Here is a 13,026-nt window from a genome sequence, read left to right on the forward strand (position 1 = left end):
GATGAAAAACTAATTTATTAAATCATAAGTGTTCAATAAAACTAATGATTAAATAACTGAAAAGTGTAAAATAACATAAAAATAATAAAAGCATAATTTATTTTAAAAAATATAATAAAAAAATTGAATAAATATATTAAGAATAAAAATAATATAAAATATAAAAAATAAAAACTAATAAAAAAATTAATAATTAACCCAAAATGTGACCCTTAAAAGGTTTTGAGAAGCCACTTAATCACCCGTATTAATTATATTTTTATATTTATTGGAACATAAAAAGAAGGGGAAGAACGATTCCCAAAATAATTGGGCACAGCAGGAGGGGGGCAGAACAGAGTAGACGAGGAGCAAAACACACACAAGTGTGGTGGTGGCGAGCCACTCATTGCCCCCATCTTCCATCTTCCATTTCTGCACTCAACAATTCACAAGCAACGTAAAAGCCAACACTTTCCACTCACTCTACTCTCAAATGCACGATGGAGGAACAACAACAACAACAACGGCAACAAAAACCAAAGGGTCCTCTCCCCATTGACTGGAGCCGGCAGTTCCAGAGCGACTCGCCGCCGCGCGAGTACGACATCGTGCCGGCCTCCGCCGTCATGTCATCCGCCGATCAGGACGACCTCTCCGCTATTCCCGATCACAAGCTCAGGGAGTCGATTCAGAGCAAGAAGAGGACCCTCGACGTTACCGGCAAGAATTTGCCCGACAAGGGCGTCAAGCTCCGCGCCACCATCGACCGCTACCAGCAGGAACTTACTCGCCGGGAACAACAAAAGCGTCTCCGCCAGGTTCTGCTTTTCTTTTTTGTGACATTGCGTTTGATTGAGGCGTTCATTTTCTAGGGTTTTTCAATTTTTTGTTGTTGGTATAATTTGTTTCTTTGTTGCTTTTGGTTTAATTGCTTATGTTTTGTTTGATTTTTGGTTTTCCTTTGTAGAACAGGAAGATGACAAGGACCGGAAGCCGCAGCCCGGACAAGCTTCATGCACAGATGCTGTTACTGAGGGTAAGTTTTTTTTTGTTTTTTTTTTATATAATTATTATGCAGTGATTCCTGTTATGGGTCAACATTTGAGTATGTAGGCTTCTATTTGTTTGCATGGTAATGGTAGGATTAGATGGAAAACAAAGGTATGGATGGGTTGAAACTTGAAAGTTAAGCTTCTTGACAGTAGGGATTCCAGTGATATTTTGTGACTGCTCCAAGAAAGTGGCTATTGAAACTGATCTATAAGTGTATTTTAGTGCCAATGCTCTTGTGGCGTAATGGCAATGGTGTTGTATTTGAATCCTGTATATTAAAGATTTTCTGGTGAAAAGATGGGAGAATATCTTGGTTATAGTCTACTAAGTGCCATTTTTGGAAAAAGAAATTTTTTTTATGTCCTTAGGAGATTATAGATGTCAACATTTTATTCCTGATGTTTTGGCATGATATATATCCGTAAAGCATAGTTTTCAATTGTGTGGTATAGCAGGATTGCATCACCGAGTGGTTCTTTGGCACTATGGAATTCAAATGATGTACTTTGCATCTATCCCTGACCTCTGTGGTCATTTCTCACCTTCTAGCTTCTCTTGCTCTCTAACTTGTATCTAAAATTTCACAATGGCAGCCATCCCACCATTTGCTATCTGGCTATAGCAGTTTTGGGGTGATCTGCTGTTTGTTGCTATCCAGGATTGATAACTATGTTGTAAAGCAAGCCACAAGACATGATTAAAATACTTGTTTGTTGCATATTAAGAAACTGATTGTTTTTGTAGGTGTGTCTAATGACTTGAGAGAAGAGAATTTGTCGTCTCAAGCTCAATCACAATCCACTTTTGCATCTTGCTTTGTTAATAAAATGGAAGATAATGTAAGATCCTTTGCATCATTTGTAAATTACTCAATTTTTCCCTTTCTAACTTGCCTGATATATTACCTTATCTGACTTTAATTTGTTAAGCAGACTAATTGTACAGCTTCTGATGCATTTAGAAAAGAGATATCACTTTTCAAACATCGTGGCAACCAGAAAATACAAGACAATGGAGAGCCTAGGAGAAGAAAGAGACATCGATCATCATCAAGAAAATTGCAGTTTCAATGCCCTAGTAAACTTTCCAAACGTGATACTTTTAGTGATGGTAAAACTTGCAGAGCAACTTCCCCTTTCAGTCTGTGGAATAATGGGAGAAATCTGCCAAGATGCTACCCAAAAGTGTAAGAGAAAATCTTGTGGTTTTTCATTCAAATTCTTTTTAGTATGATAACATTATTGGGTGATTTTGATGTTGTTGTATTTAGTTACTTTATTTAGTTGTTTTGCCATCCTCAGTTTACTTGAAATGTGTATTATGCCATTCATAAAACTGATTTAGTGCATTTTTTACTGTGCCAATTAGATATAGATATACAGGGTATTCATTGTTTCATGAGGTTGTGTATATTTGGTGTGGTGTCTATGGATATTTGAGGGTTCACAATAAAGGCTAGTCCATTTCCTCCAAAAGCACAAAGGGGTAGTTATCTCCTTACTTTATTTTTCACTTTCCCCAACTGATTCCAATGAAATTTCCATGGTACATTGATTGGGGATTTGAACTGTAATCTTTAATGTAAAATCTTAGGAGCTGAGAGGAATTGTCTCATGCTATTCCAAGTATTCCATAGAGTTCAAGTGCCATATTGGATGGCTAGAGGATGAATGGATGATTTATGAATATTCCAAGTATTTCTGATCTATTTTTCTGTCTTAGAAAGGGATTAATGTATGATGTTTAATGCTTAAATTAATACATCTATGATTTTCAAAATAAGATATGAATGTTAACTGTTCTATGTATTGCAATCATGTTCCACTCCTGTTTGTAATTAGTTTGTGTTGAAAGGTTATCACATCATCATCGTTTGCTACAGAAAATTATTCATATGATTTCCTCTTCTGCATGACCGCTCCCTTTTCTACTTATGCTGAAGGTGGTGGCAGATATAGCTTGTTAGTTTCGACTCTAGCTTTAGGTTTTCTGAATGAATAAATTCATATTGTTGGATTCTTATTTTCTCTTTACCCACATGGTAGGAAGGATGCTTTTCAGGCAATTCAATTAGATGGCTCAAGGCCCAGGAAGGTGTGTCTATTTTTTCTTATTTATCCATTCTTATTATGTTGTTTGCCCGTGACATTTGGCTGTTGTAGTTGTTACTTATACAAGTCTCAAATCCCAATTTAATCAGTAATATGTTGATGATCTGACACATCTTTAGCTTCGCTGAGTACTTACTGGTGATTAGTTACATATTACATGTTTTAAACATGGTCAGCCCATTGTTCTTGATATTGATGATGATGACGACGATGATGAAGCTCATATTGTGGAGAAAACAGAAAACAAATTTCCTGAATAGTAAGTGAATTTGATTGCTTTTATTTGTTTATTTATTTATTTTATCTTTTGCAATATGCCTATAAAATCCTTTGTATTATTTGATTTGGATCTGTTTCTTTTCAGCCTGAAAGAAGCTAAGATCTATTTTCCATCAAGGTAATTCTAAAGTATAATATAGTAACATGGTCATTCAACTAAAATTGTCTTTTTTACTTTGCATGACTTGTTGACTTTCCTTTGTGATGGCTCAGAGATGATCCAGAGTGTGTTGAAATTTGTTACACAGACACAAATTGCCTAGCCCCAGAAGGCTATTTAACATCAACTATTATGAACTTCTACATTCAGTAAGTCAATTTACCTTCTCTAGTTTCTCCTTTGCAGGTCCTTTTAAGAATTTTTCTTTTCGTGATGAAGACAAAAATGCACAAATATGTTATCTTCTTTCCTTTGTTACCCTCAACTCATTGTATTTAATTTGTAAGGAATATAGATGGAAAAAATGTAAATCAATGCATGCTTGATTGATAAGACATTGAAGAGGATTGAACTTTTTTGGTTCTTCAAAAATTATAGGGGATTGTCTAAGTTTATTTTATAATTTCTGCTTAAGTTATTTAGTCTCTTCATGTTTTAATTTTGGCAAACACCCATTTTTGACCTCTAATGAGATAAGCAACTTCACATTAGTCCTCCATTTATCGAGGACATCAAATTGGTCCTTTTGATGATTAATGCCAATAAGTTTGGTACTTCAAGGACCAAAGTGATGACATTTTAGGGCCCATTTGAATGGGAAAAATATCACATTATACATTTCACATTTTTCATATATTTGGTGGTCCAATGTGATCATGCATATTGTAGGAAGACCAACACAGGCGTTTACTCTAAAATTTCAATTGTTGTGTAAATATAAAATATTTTAATAGGATATTAAATAATTTAAATTTTATCAATAAGATCATATATTCTCTTTCTTTTATAACTTTTTGATCTAATGGCACTGACCCTTCTAAGTGGTTGAAACAGGTTGATGGACTATTCATAATTGAATATTTGTAATAATAATAACTGGGAATTTGATATTGTTGTCGTGGCTTTTGACTAACCAAATTGGAGTAATGTATACTGTTAAGGGTGTTGTCAAATTATCGAGTCAAGCCAAGAATTTAAAGTTGATGCTTGGTTTGCAAGAGTAGAAGATGCTAAGTTTTGGTCATTTATTTAAATGAACTAAATTTAAAACTTGTACTTAGCTTGTTAAAAATATGAAGCTTGAGTTTGACTTGTTTGGTTCATTTATACATTCATTATTTTCTTTCCCTTTATCAAATCTCTTATTGAAGAATTTCTAAGTGTATGTATTTAGTATTTTTAGACATTTTTATGCTAGAAGATGAAGTTTAAATAGAAATGTATTTAGCAAAAGAATCTTTGGACATGAAAGTTAGGTAATTAAGATTCTTGATAGAATTACAATTTTTGGTTTCCTAGTGTGTCCTTCCACCTAGTAGGCACTAAAGGACCTCTCTTAATAGTGTTTTTTCTGCACAACCACACATATATCTTGGAATCAAACCCAAGATCACATGCTTAAGGGGTTTGGGCCCCTTCCACTTGGACCAACTCATGTTGGGAGAACTGCAATTTATTAAGTAATGAAGAAATAATGATAATAATAATAATAATAATAATAATTATTATTATTATTATTATTATTATTTATCTATACCCCTTTTATTATAAAAATGGTCATTCTCTCTCTCATCCAGGTTTAGAGGGAGAAAGTATTTTCTCTTATTAATTTTTGTGCCATGCATAGTTGGAGAGATAACTAATATGCGACCGATTAGGAGTAAATAAAGGAGCAAAAGTGCAAAACAAGGGATAAAATTTACAGCCTACCTAATAATAGCAACTGAGTCAATTGATTCAATTTTTTATTTTACCTATCAAATCTTCCTAAAACTCCTTACAACTAATTCTAAACTAACTTCAACACCATCTTCATTCTTCAAGTTGGTGTGTAGATGTTTATCTTGCCCAAATTGCTTACAAGAAGTTCAAATTTATGTTGGAATAATACTTTGGTGAGGATATCTATCACTTGTTGCATAGTTGGAACATTCGGCATACAAATGGCTTCATCATCCATCTTCTCTTTTATGTAGTTTTTGTGAAGTTATTGTGCTGTGCTAGATTCTGATAGGTGGTCATTTGCAACCTTGTTAGTCAAAACATAACTTCATTGGTAGGTTGATAAACATACCCAATTCTTCAAGAAGCCTTTTTTAGTGATAACATTTCACAAACTCCCTGAGTCATAGCTCTATATTCCGCTTCAGCACTGCTTCTTACTAGCACATTTTTTTTTTCTTCACCAAGACCAAGTAACCCTATACAAAATGCAATAACCTTGATGTAGACCTCCTGTCAGTGTAGATTTTCCCAGTCAGGGTCTGGGTCTGTGTAGTCATCGATAGTTTATTTTGAAGTAAATTATAAATACCTTTTACCTGGTGCATTCTTCAAGTATCTCATGATCCCTTATAATCCCTTCTGGTGTTTTTCGCAGAGTGTATGCATGAATGAACTTTCTAAACTTACTGATAGGGATGTCAAAGGGGGTTGAACCCAGCGGATCAACCCACTTAACCCACCAAACCGTGTTGGGTTGGGTTGGGTGATTCAACCCTTTCAACCCACATAACCCAACCCACCAACCTAATGGGTCAAGGGGTGGGTTGGGTTCAATGCAATCTTAAAACAGGTTTAATCAAATCCAACCCGTTTTTTTGGCAGATTGGGTTGACCCATTTGACATCTCTACTTACTGCAAACCTAGTGAACTTTTGTTTAGGCCTTGATGGTTTCTTGTCTACTTGGATAAAATGTTTAGTAATAGTCCTTGGATATATTTTCCATGTTTAGTTTCTGATTTCTCTACTTATGGCATTTTCAATTGGCTAGATATTTGCAGCAACAAGCATTGTTGACAAATAGATCATTATCTGACTACCATTTTTTCAATACATATTTCTACAAGAAGCTCAAAGAAGCTGTTTCCTACAAGGTGCTTAATTATCTTCCTGCTAATTCATTGCTGTATTTATTTGCATGCACAGGCCACAGATTATTTTCCTCAGTAAGCATACTGTTAATCATTATGATATAATGCATCATTGATTGTTCCATTTAAAATATTGTCTCTTGACTGGTTTAAGTACTGGTTAATCAGTTATTAGTACTTTTTTTGAGTTATTAAATGTGTTTTTCTTGATAATTTTGAAGGTATATTTTTGAGATTTAGGTAACTGATCAGCAATGCATAAAATGTGAATTGCTGACCCAATAACGCTCTTTGGTAACAAAAATTAGTAACTTTACAAATGTGCAATCATTTTGTAGTTCTCTAGAAACTGTCCTCATGTTGCTTTTTTGTGCTGTAGGCAAGGTTATTAAACTCATGGGTTCCATGCAAAGTTGTGGAGTGTAGACTTGACTCGTAGACTCGTTAGAGTTTACCTAATACAAATAATATTAGAAACCTAATCATGGTATCAAAACATGAATGTAGTGCCATAAAATAATGAATATTCAACATTGTTAAAGTCAAATTGGTTCATTTTTCACACATAATATGGAATATTCCGTTAGAGATTGGTGCCGTGTTTACACACTACTCTGCAGATTGTCAGAGGCAGATCATGCACGCCACTGTGCAGACAAGTCATTGCAAACTTGTTGGAGGTTTGTCACACATTAGTCAGGCTGGTCAGAGTCTCATCACAGTTCACAGCCTTGTTCATTTGGGCTCAGACTGGTAATTTTGTTCAAGTCTGACCCAGTTTACCCGAGTTTACCCTAGTGTATGCAAAATTGGTTCAGTGGCAACTGGCAAATAACAGTTTTTACCCTGAGAATCATATAAATTTACGAGTCAACTTGTGAATTTGATAACCATGGCTGTAGGTGGTAGGTACATAGGACAACTGCCCTTATAGATTGAGGCGCATGTGAAATTGATAAGTAACCAAGTACTCAGGGAACCCTCCCTTAAAAGCTAGTTGTTAAGAGGGGAGAGCCAAGCCACTTAAGTACTTCACTGAGCATCCCATACTACCTGATGTGGAACTTAGGCACCCCATAATACCCAAGTCCTTATTATAGCAGAAAATAATATGAGGATCTGTTAGGGTGATTTTCTATTTGTTTTAAAGATGCTTTTGTTTTTAATGTTAATTTCTATCCTTGCCTTCCTCACTTTCCTTTCACTTTGTACTTTTTTCTGTGTATGCTCTAATTTATTATTTATTGTAATATCTAGCAAAGTGATAGAGAGATGATCTTTGCAAAGTTCAGAAGATGGTGGAAAGGTGTAAATATTTTTCAGAAGGCTTATGTTTTGATTCCAATACATGAGGAGTAAGTTTTCTTGTTAGCGTTGAACTTTTGTTTGTAAATGATAATTCTTGTAAATGGTGAGAAGTTCTTTTTGTGCTTTCCTTTGAATTAGGTCATTATCTGAAGAAACTACTATTCACATGACAAAAAGGACTGTTGTGAAGAATCATTTATCAATCTTTAGATACTTGAGCTAAAATGTTACCTCCTTATTTTATGTGAACTAATGAGCACCCTTGATTATAAGTAGTGGGACTATTATTCAAGAAAGGACAATTATTCTTGGATGTATACACAATCAATTGTAGACAGAAGGTCCACCTTAGGATATTGTATGCTTTTTGGGAGGGAAATTTCAGCGACATAGAGGAATAAGATGTAAATTGTAGTTGCAAGGTCAAGTGCCAAGTAGAGTTTTGAGCTATGGCTCATGGAGTTTGAGGTGTTATTCTTGTAATTACACCTTGATTTAATATCTCTATTTCTGTAATTATTCACCACTTTAAACATTCAGAAGAAGGTAAACTTACTGTCCTATTTGTGTATGTGGATGATATCGTTATATCAGGTGATGAGTTGATTGAGAAACTACTCTTGAATTCGAAATGAAAGATCTTGCAAAGTTAAAGTACTTGGGATTGAAGTTTGCCTACTTCAAGAAAGTTATCCTTATTTCTCTAAGGAAATTCTCTTTGATAGTTGTGTAAGGCTACTGGTGTACTCGTTGAGTAAAACCACTGAATGAGAAGTGATGAAGAGAGTGCGAAGGTTGATAGAACTCATCATTAGTGGTTAGTAGTGAAATCGGTTGTCCGGGACATACCAGACCAGATCTAGCAAATGATATCAGTATTGTTAGCCAATGTTATAAAGCCACACCTGAAAGAGGATTGCTATTTAGGAAGGTGGAAAACTAGAAATTTCTCCATGGAAGTGACACAAGTGCAAATTATGCATGTTCAATTATTAATAGGTCAGCATTTGATTATTGTATGTTTCTGAGTAGAAACTTAGTAACATGGAGGAGTAAGAAACATAATGTGGTTGCTGGGTCAAGTCCAAAGGCTGAGCCATGGCACAATGAGTTTGAGTTGTCACGGATGATCATTTTAGATATCCTTAATGTAAAATGTGAGGCACATATGAAACTATTTTGCAACAACAAATTGGTCATTAGCATTTGTGCATAACCTAATTTAGCATGCCAAGACAAAACACATTGAGATAGACTGACACTTTATCAGGGAGAAAATGGACAGAGACATTTATTTCATTTTCCTTTTTAACAAATTTGTCTCTTTTTTTCTGAGACATTTATTTTCTGTATTTTAGCTCTATCCCAGGCAAAGCATAAGTTTAGATAATGCAAGTTCATTTGTATGATTTTTCTTCAGAAAATTGATACTGAAAACCTTTCTTTCATTCAAATGTTTGATTTTAATTTATCTTTTTGGCAATTCTTTTTCTTGTTTGTTGGTTTACTTTTGTGGATGATCCTAGGGATTTTCATGCTCTATTGGTTTTCTTTGGTATATATATTCTAAGCATCTCTTCTTAAGCCTTAATATTATTTTATAAGAAATATTGCTACTGTTATATTCTTTTGTCTATGCTTTATTCGAGCATGCACTTCCTGCCCAAATTTTGCATTTGACAGGAGCGTATTGTTAGATATTTATCTTACCTGCCCCTCTGCTCAGTTCTGGGTTTATTACTCATGTTTCATGTATCCAGCCTTCATTGGAGCTTGATCATTATTTGTATCCCAGACAAAGAATATGAATCAGGGCCAATCATACTTCATTTGGATTCTTTGGGTCTTCACTCTAGTAAATCAGTTTTTGATAATATTAAAAGGTGAGATTAAAGAAGTGCTTGTATCTCATGTTACATTTCCATTTCATCCATGCAACGATAATTTGTTCAAACACATCTTGCCACTTCACTGCTATTCTGCTATAATTTTATGTTGGTTGTGAGGGTTGGCAAGATTTATGTCTTTTTTTTTTATGCTAAAATTCTGATGAGGTCTTTTATGATTATATAATCAAGTGATTTTGTAAGCTGCAAAGATGATGAAATTGTCTTATTTGGAAAAATTTTGATTCATTTTCATGGGAAGTATTGGAATCTATATATATATATATATATATATATATATATATATATATATATATATATATGCTAATGGAAATAAAAAAAGTTTTCACAACAATCTAAATTCTATTTCTAAATCATGTTTATATATTTGTAAACTAACTTTTAGAGTTGGTAATCCTATTTTGTAGCTTATCAACACAAATTTTAAGCATCTAAATATCTTCAGACTCCAGAATTTTAATTGGAATTCTTTTGATGATTTTTCTACTTATATATTTTATATGCATTCCCTGCAGGAGCAAAATGAGGTTTTTTTTTTTCTTTGGGGGGCGGGGGGATTTTGGGAAACATGTTGTAACATTCTGGTTGATATAGTTGCTCTAGTTATGTGGATCTTTGTTACATAGTTGTAAGAACTATTCTGAAAAACCACTGACCTAGTGACTTAGCTATCACATTCGAAGTGCATGATAAATTTTCACTCAAACCAGTTGACCTGAGTAAAATGGATGGTTTGATCAGTAAAAGCCTATTTTGTATATTTTAGTTGTTTTGTCTAGTCTCTGGCCATCTGGCTAGATTGAACACAACTATGCCTTGTCTGTTCATCTATAATGCTATGCACTGATTGTATGTTTCTAGGCATTTATTATAAATTTAAACATCAAACTTATTGATGTGAAATTACGCTGTGTAGCTATTTGATTGAAGAAAAGAACTATATGGATCGAGAAGATGTGTCTTTAGATGTTTCAATTGCGGATAGAATATGGAAGTGCCTTCCTCGTAGAATTGAATCTCAAATCATCCAGGTAAATTTGCATGTTGTAAATCTAGAATAATGTGTTAACATAGTATGATACTATCTATGAAAGTTTGAAGACGAAATATCTTTCACCATTTGTTCTTAAAGAAATGAATATTTGACCTCTGATATGACATCATATGCCTGTTCTTTTTCTAGATTGTTGCTATCCATAATGAAATAGATTAGGTGTTGAAGTTGTTGAGTCTTTTTGCTGAGTGATTACATTTGAAGGAACGAGGTTCTTCTTCAGAACATTTGAAAACTGAGACTCTTGACAGATGATAGAAAAAACACTTTTAGCCTTTAAGTAAAATGACAATGAAGTTTGTTTCAAAATTTCATGTCGTGGGTTCAGCTTATTGAAGTTAGATTCTTAAAATTGATGCTAGAAAAGAAAGCTGCAAAATTATTGTGCAGTTTTTCGATAATTTTAGTGATGCCTTTTTTTTAATAATAAATCTAAAATTGTGAGATGTCCACTAATATTTCATCCTGTTGCATTTGCACATTGCACCAGGTTCCCCAACAGAAGAATGAATATGACTGTGGTCTTTTTGTATTGTACTTCATTGAACGTTTCATGGAGGAGGCACCTGAAAGACTGAAAAGGAAAGATTTAGATATGGTAATAGCTGTCTGCTTCTTTGTTAAGATGATTTGATTTCAAATAATGTGTTTTGTTGACTGATACTTGTCAACTTACAGTTTGGAAGGCGATGGTTCAAACCTCAAGAGGCGTCCAATTTGAGAGTGAAAATCCTTAAATTGCTTTTAGAAAAATTACAGAATTCAATAACGGATAATTGTAACTCGGAATCTTCTCCTTCGTCATCTGCTGGCCCTGCAACTGATTGTGTTGAGACTGCCAGGGATTCTGTTACTGGCCCTGTGACTGATTGTGTAGAGACCGCCCAGGATTCTGTGACGTAACATGGCAGCATGAATTGCAATTCTCATTTCCTTGAACAAACAATCTGTTGATATTCATATGGTTGGTGCCAGTGGTTTTGTTTCCTTGTACAGAAGTCAGCTATTCAGCTGGTAATTTTTGGATAGAGTTTTCCTTTGACCTGGTAAATAGTCCAACAATCAACTTGTCTAGTTTCTAACCATTTCTTGTGGGTTAGAGTCCTTTCCAAATGTATAGTAGGAAACAGTACAAAACTGACTACTAGAGGTAATAGTTCAAATCTACCCGGTATTTTAAACTTGATTTTATTAACTTCAATGGAAGTTGTTTTCATGCCAACTTTACGTTCTAGTTTTTATGATATATAGGAATAAAACGATTCATAGCATTCATTTTACCCAATTTACGAATTGCAGGATGGTTTTGTTTACAGCTTATGCGCTTAATTTCTTGGTATTTTAAGTAAAAAGATGACTTGAAAAATAACATTGTTTTTTTATTTTATATTATTTTCGAAGGTGTCTTGGTGCGTTGGTAATAAGTTTTGCTTCTTGGTCCATTGTGGGGATCAAGCCGAAGATGGCATCCGATATGATCACAAGCAAATTCAATAAAGATGTATTCAGGCTTCTAGAGATAGGAAAAAGAATAAATCATTAATTTAGTTTCTCAAATTTTTCCCTCTAAGTAGTCTAAAGTACTAAATTATACAATTAATTCTCTTGGATATCTATCACTTTAGTTTCTAAGTTGATTTATTTATTTGAGAAATGATATCCTTTGAAGAGAAGCCAAAACATCTTTGACCAGTTCCTTCTCATAATGCGTCCAGTGGGTTCTCTAATTTTAACTTGAGCTTCTTGTTGAGTAGACGCAGGTATCTCTGATTCTTGTTTGGACGAGCTGGTAACTGTTGTAGATTTTTTTTTCCATATATACAACAACAAAAAAAACCAAAACATACAACTCTCATTATTTACACAAATATACATGTTTACTATTCAGTGTAAATTCAGGTGATTTTGAAAAAAAAAAAGGTTCTTTATGTTGAGAATTCAAGTCCCTCGAACCCGAATTCTTAATGTGCTTTTTTTTAAAAATTTTTTAAAAAATAATTTTTAGAAATATAAATAAAGAAAATTAATAAAATTAGAGAAGATTATGAAGTTAAACAAAATTAGTTAAAATATTACAATGTAAATTAGTTTTGAAGATCTACATAAGTTAAAAATTGTACACTTGAAGAATGTTTTATTAATTTATGAATGATGTGAAATGAAATACATTGATAGTTAAAAAAAAATTAATTTGCTTGACTTGAGCTTCCGGGACGGGGGAGACACCTACTTTTTGAATGACCAACTAGCCCGAAGATTGAACACCGTTTTGGTTGACCTCTTTCTCTCATTCATAA

The 13,026-nt window shown here is 33.8% G+C and overlaps 1 protein-coding gene across 1 annotated transcript; it reads left to right on the top strand.

Moving 5' to 3' along the window:
- The first annotated feature begins 276 nt into the window (after positions 1-276).
- On the top strand, positions 277-12,009 carry LOC114396544 (ubiquitin-like-specific protease 1D). The gene is made up of 14 exons (XM_028358575.1): positions 277-800; positions 955-1,018; positions 1,780-1,874; positions 1,968-2,221; positions 3,081-3,129; positions 3,323-3,405; positions 3,511-3,543; positions 3,639-3,734; positions 6,361-6,463; positions 7,718-7,815; positions 9,529-9,651; positions 10,592-10,706; positions 11,220-11,327; positions 11,408-12,009. Exons 1-14 carry the CDS (start codon positions 483-485, stop codon positions 11,630-11,632), a joined length of 1,764 nt encoding a protein of 587 aa, XP_028214376.1. The 5' UTR covers positions 277-482; the 3' UTR covers positions 11,633-12,009.
- Positions 12,010-13,026: the final 1,017 nt, after the last annotated feature.

This window comes from Glycine soja, chromosome 18 (assembly GCF_004193775.1).
Source record: "Glycine soja cultivar W05 chromosome 18, ASM419377v2, whole genome shotgun sequence".
In the NCBI taxonomy this organism is placed as follows: domain Eukaryota; kingdom Viridiplantae; phylum Streptophyta; class Magnoliopsida; order Fabales; family Fabaceae; genus Glycine; species Glycine soja.

What these genes read in the sequence shown, in the direction of transcription:
- LOC114396544 (XM_028358575.1), top strand. Translation starts at nt 483, where the DNA reads ATGGAGGAACAACAACAACAACAACGGCAACAAAAACCAAAGGGTCCT. An exon ending in CACAGATGCTGTTACTGAGG is followed by an intron (nt 1,019 to 1,779) that starts GTAAGTTTTTTT and finishes TTGTTTTTGTAG; the next exon opens with GTGTGTCTAATGACTTGAGA. An exon ending in GTTTTTGATAATATTAAAAG is followed by an intron (nt 9,652 to 10,591) that starts GTGAGATTAAAG and finishes TACGCTGTGTAG; the next exon opens with CTATTTGATTGAAGAAAAGA.